At 37.8% G+C, this 6,000-nt stretch overlaps 1 protein-coding gene across 1 annotated transcript in view; it reads left to right on the forward strand.

The window, feature by feature from the left end:
- Positions 1-4,047: 4,047 nt before the first annotated feature.
- LOC122075198 (lysM domain-containing GPI-anchored protein 1) overlaps positions 4,048-6,000 on the forward strand; it is a gene marked incomplete in the record, with an annotated part of 3,342 nt that continues 1,389 nt past the window's right edge. The window contains 1 exon segment of the mRNA XM_042640145.1: positions 4,048-4,960. Coding sequence (XP_042496079.1) covers positions 4,294-4,960 — 667 coding nt within the window.

Genomic DNA, 6,000 nt, shown 5'->3' on the forward strand with positions numbered 1-6,000 from the left:
TCTCTATTTCATACATTATCTTCTTCCAACTCCCCCCCAAAAATCTGAGAGTATGGCTAAAAGAGAGCAATCGAAGAGATTTGGACTTCTCTGTAAAATCACTTATGTTCAATCTTTAGGGTCTGGGATGGAATGATTTTGATTTCAATTTCAATTTCATATTGATTTCACTAAAATAGTCAACAAATAGATTTTTGATAAAAAATTGAAATTGTTTTGATTGCATTAATATGAGAAATTTCAAGAATAAAAAATTCATTTGGTAACTCAATTTTCCGGAATAGATTTTCTCTTTTTTCATCTGGGCCAATTTATGTAAAGGGCCCACTTGGGCTGATTAAAAGACAGATTTTGTTTCAAACGTATAAGGCCGAAGCCCATATATGGTTAAGAGTGGGCCAATCTATGTAAAGGGCCCACTTGGGCTGATTAAAAGACAAAACAGATTTTGTTTGAAATCTACAACGCCCAAGCCCATATATCGTCAAGAGGTGGGTAAAGAGATACGCCCTTCAGCCATCTTCTTCCTCTGCCAAAATAAGTAGGGGACTTCACTTCGGTCCGATTTTGGTAATCACTGTATTAAAGAAGAATTGATCCTGGGTTTTTTTCAAGGATTATATCTGTTTTACGAATTCCTTCTTGTTCTGTTCTTTGCAGGGGAATTGGAAATCGGAAAGCTGATTGTCTCTGTATTGTCATCAGAGCAAAGCATTGAATTCTTAAATTCGCAGAAGCCCTGTTTCAGCACCTGCTACTCCTTTTGGGATGAGAATCAGTTTCGTCAGATAATTTTTGATTTTGATTCATGTCCTGCGTGAGAGTGTTGCTTCCCCATTCCTCTTCAGTGACTGACCTCGATGGAGAAGGAGCAAATGTGTCCCAAAAAATCCCAACTTGAGGGAAAGGCAAAAGGGGGGGGGGGGGAGAGAGAGAGAGAGAGAGAGAGAGAGAGAGAGGGAGAGGCAAGAGGAGGAGACAGCCGCGGGACACATTAAGGGGCGGTGGATTGTAGAGGTACAATTAGAGACGAAGGGGAGAGGGACTGAGGGAGTGGCAGAGAAGGGAGGGGAAATTAAAAAAAAAAAAATTTGATCTCACTAAATGCAATTGTAATTGTGGCAAGGGCAAAAAAGAGATACAACACTATGTTGTAACCGGTTTGGCTATAAACAGATTTTTCCTTTTGTTTTTATTTTTATTTTTAAATACTGAAAAAAGTAAACTATTTCCCATTAATCGCATGATTACTTGGTTAGTGGATTCTTTTGACGAAAAATCCATCAAAAATCTATGGTCCAAGAATGAAAGCTATATATCTGTTTATGCTCAAAGATCATATTGAAAATCATATTAATTTTTATTATTTTAAAAATAAAAAATACAATGAATTTCCATATTATTATTATTATTATTATTATTATTATTATTATTATAAAAAATGCTTCAAAACCATGAATCAACCTCATAGAACATCACATATTAAGTTTCCGCATCATCTTGAAAGAGATTAAGCAAAATATCCCAAAAAACAATGGAAAAATAGAGTTTCTTAAAATTTTCTTGTTTGATTGAATTTGATGATAAACTTTTTTCAAGTGACTAATTTTAGACCATTCCATGCATTTCCAATGTCAATTTTGCCACATTATCAGGTATCTTGGGTTCCCCTTCTAGTTATTTCTTGACAGTTAGCTATGATGGGTCTTTAGATCAGTAGAGGGGTTGTTTTTTTTGTGTTTAGCTTAGAACAATAGTGGTATATACATCTTTGCCATAGCTAGATTGACTCCTCCTTCAATGATTATCCATGAGTTATAGGCTATCATAGCCGGATTAGACGAGGCTATCATGTTGGAGTTTCAAAGAATTATTATTTAGTCTGACTTTAAAAGCTTTGTCGACCATATTAACAAAGTCATGAAGAGGGCCCCTTAGTCTGATATTGTGCTGATAGATGAAACCGTTAATGAGATTAATAATAAATTGGAGCTTTGAAGATCAAGCTTGGAATTAAGAGATTTTAGGTTAAGCAAAACGAAAACAGGGTATATAATGTGCACCTTTAGTCAAGCTAGAGGAAGGGAGGGAGTGGTGAAGCTTGGGGAACAAGAGCTACCACGGAGGGATTATTTTAAATACCTGGGGTCTATCATTGACAAAGAGGGAGATATCGAAGAGTTGCCTATATAATTAAAGTGGGATGGATGAAGTGGCGAGGTGCGTCGGGAGTGTTATATGATAAAATAATACCTATTAAACTCAAGAAAAATTTTACAGGACAGTTATATGACCAATTATGATGTATAGAGAGGAATGTTGGACAGTCAAGAAGAGTACTTTGAATAAATTAAGTGTAGTGGAGATGGGAATGCTGCGAGGCTTGTGGGCAATACCGAGAGAGATAGGGTAAAGAATGAGCGTATTATAAATGATCTAAGGGTCGCACCAATCCATGACAAACTCCGTGATAGCCGATTGAGGTGGTACGATCATGTACAACGGAGACCTATGGAGACCCTAGTAAGGAAGAGTGATCAGATTCATTTGGAGGGAGCTAGAAAAGGTAGGGGCTGACCAAAGATGACTATTAACGAAGTGGTGAGCAATGATATGCAAACTGTAGGGCTTGACTCTAGTATGACTTCAAATAGAGTTACATGGAGGACAATGACTCGTGTTGCCGACCCTCTATAAGGGATGTTCCCATGATGTGTCTTTTTGTACTGTTGTACCTCTTCTTTTATCCCCAAGTTTCTTATTTAATCGCTCATTTATGCTTCTTTATTTTTCTTTATTGGATCCATGTAGCTAACCCCATTCAGATGGGATAAGGTTATGATTATTGTTATTGTTATTATTGTATCCGTAAGTTTCTCTTGTGTTACACACTTTACTATAATAGCCATTTACTGTGAAGTTAATCAATTTGTTGATATTTTGATTAAGTTGCACTTCAACATTGGTAGGATACTTGTTGCTTTTGATGAATTTCTTGTCAAAGTTGTTAGACGTGTACATAAAGATGCTTATAAATATAAATATCCTTGCTATAGATAGCTTGTGAAGGGTCTTGCTTGCTTTTTTTTTATTCTTTTATTCTTTTATTCTTCTATTCTTCTATTCTTCTATTCTTCTATTCTTCTATTCTTTTCTCCCTATTAGTTTTCATATATATGATAAAATTTTTTTTTTTTTTCATGCCATGATTGAAATGCAAGAAATGGATAGAAAAGAGTTGAGGGAGAAAAAAAGAAAAAAAAGCGTAAGACAAATAAATGACTAAAGTAATGATCGGTGGTTTTAAAAACAGGGTGAATTGGATTGTTCCATCGATTGGGAACGAAATTGGCTAAGGTCAGTCCCCAAACCAATTTGGCTATTGATTCCGATCTTCAACCCCTGGTAATAACAGTGTCAAAGTTCAACCAGAAACGGGTGGATCAATGACGAAAATAGATGGTCCAGCCAGATTGAGTCAAACCAGTAACAATTTGGATTTTACGAAACCAATTCAGATTGAAATTGATAAAAAAAAAAAAAAGAGATTAGATCTATACTTGTAGATCCGAAATCGAAATGGGCCAAAACAACAGCAGCCCAATAATATAAAAATGATAAAGAGACCAAATCGGATTGAAAGTCGAAACCAAAAACTTACTAAACGGTTTGGTTAATAACATATCAAAACCAATTCAAGCCGGTCGATACTGGACCAAACCAACCAATCGACACCGTTCCCTGTCACGTGTGGCCCTCTCCTTTTTTTCAAAATTTTTCTTTTCTTTCTTTACATTCCAAAAATAACCTCAAAGAAATTCTTTCCTACCTTGAAAACATTTTGTATATTGTCCTTATTCTGTCATAAAAGTATTTTATTAGGGTCAATTCCGTCACTCAAAAAATGCTTTCACGGCTACCTCGTGTTTGCCTCGAAGACGGAGATTCTGACATATAAAGTGCGGGACACCTGTCGGCCTTTTTCCTTTGGCTAATTTCCTAATTGCCTAATTGGCTCCTCTTTTCAAACGAAACCGTCAGTCTTCCTCTCTACTTTACTTGTCGAGTTCCTGTCTCTCTATCTGGATTCTGGAGTGTAGCAGAGGAGGAGGAGAAGGAGAAGAAGCCGAAGAAACCCCAAAAGGCGAAAACCCTAGAACACTCCCTCTCCCTCTCTCTCTGTGTCTATGTGTGTGTTGGAGCTGATTCTGCAGGCCAGAAGGAGAGAAGAAGCACATAAGCTCAAAACCCCGAACTCTTGAACCCTACGAAGTTCAAAACCCCTATCTTCAAATGCCGAAACAAGAACACATCTTACCCTCTTGCCTCTTCATCTCTCTGAGTCTTTTAATGCTTGCATCCCTAGTGAACACCAAATCAACGATCGAGCCATGTTCCAACTCCAATTCCTGCAACTCCCTTGTAGGTTACACTCTTTACACGGACCTCAAAGTCTCGGAAGTTGCTGCTCTCTTCCAGATTGATCCCGTTTCTCTTCTAACCGCTAATTCCATTGACATCTCCTATCCAGATGTCGAAAACCACATCCTACCAGCTCGATTGTTCCTTAAGGTCCCGATCACCTGCTCTTGCGCTGATGGTATCCGAAAATCAGTCGCTACACGTTACAAGACTCGTCCTTCTGATACTCTCGCCGGCATTGCTGATAATGTCTACTCTGGCCTTGTGTCTGCTGACCAGATCAGAGAGGCAAACTCGATTTCTGATCCTACTGTGCTCGATGTTGGGCAAACTCTTTTTGTTCCTCTCCCCTGTACTTGCTTCAATAATACCGATAACTTCCTTCCTGCGATCTATATGTCTTATGTGGTGAGACCCGTGGATACATTGGCAGGAATCGCTGCTCGATATGCTACTACGATCACGGATCTTATGAATGTGAATGCCTTGGGGAGCTCTTCCATTAAGCCTGGTGACATTCTTGCTGTTCCTATACCTGGTAAGTTGCTGATATTTTAAAATTCTTTTGAGAGTATTTGGTAGGTGATTAACTGGGTGTTGTTCTAACATCTTTACCTTAGCTGAGTCGCGTCTATTTGGTTAGAAGCGAGGTTATGTGGTGAAATGATACTTTCATTGATAATATGAGGTGAAATGACAAAATAAATATGAAACTTTTCAATGGGGTGTTTGGTTGGATGTACAGTAACAACAGTTTGTTGAGTTTCCTTCAGTTTTGATTACCTTGTCTCTCCTCTTGTGATAACAATATGCTGAACTGTAATCAAATAAGGATATAAGACTTATCTTTCTTCTCTAGGCGTATCCACTAGTAGAGGAGATTGGAAAATCTTCAACAAAGAACCAATCTTCAAAACGTAAGAACTTTGAAACCATGCTGCTGCTGCTGCTGCTGCAATGTAGGGCTTAGTCGTGCCACAGATAACACTCTCCTTAAGGTAGTAAACATCCACTGTGGGTACTGTAACGCTCTCAGGATTACTCAGAGATTTGTTAACCTATCCTTAAAAATTCAGAAAAACAAAGTAGGAAGAAGAAGATTGAATCTGATGAAACACAAAGGGAGAGAAGAAACAATGTAGTCTTCAATAAGAATTTGGGTTGCCACAAATGAGGCATTTATAGAGAGGAACAAGTATATGTACTCCTTGTCTAAAAGCACCCTTGCATACTTCTCCTTTAGAACCCTCATCCCTTATATTTCCCATAAGTATATATAAACTAGTTAGAGTTTCTTCCACTTTCCATGTGGGATTGAAGAACTACAATACTCGTTGCTTTTGATAAAGCGAAGCTTAGGGTGGTCAAGGGTTCAAGCCTTGAAGACAACAAACCAAAACAACAACAAGGGGAATAGTTAAAATTACATTTTGAACCTTACTTTTTTAGAATAGAATACAACACTTCTCTTCTAAACAAACGGTCCCTTAGGCTGTGTCTTGAACCCCCGATGAAAGTGGGAGTTTGAGATTCTGGGTCTCAATATTTAACATTCACTAGCTGTCTTAGTTGAGTCTT

The sequence above is a fragment of the Macadamia integrifolia genome, chromosome 4 (assembly GCF_013358625.1).
Source record: "Macadamia integrifolia cultivar HAES 741 chromosome 4, SCU_Mint_v3, whole genome shotgun sequence".
NCBI lineage: Eukaryota > Viridiplantae > Streptophyta > Magnoliopsida > Proteales > Proteaceae > Macadamia > Macadamia integrifolia.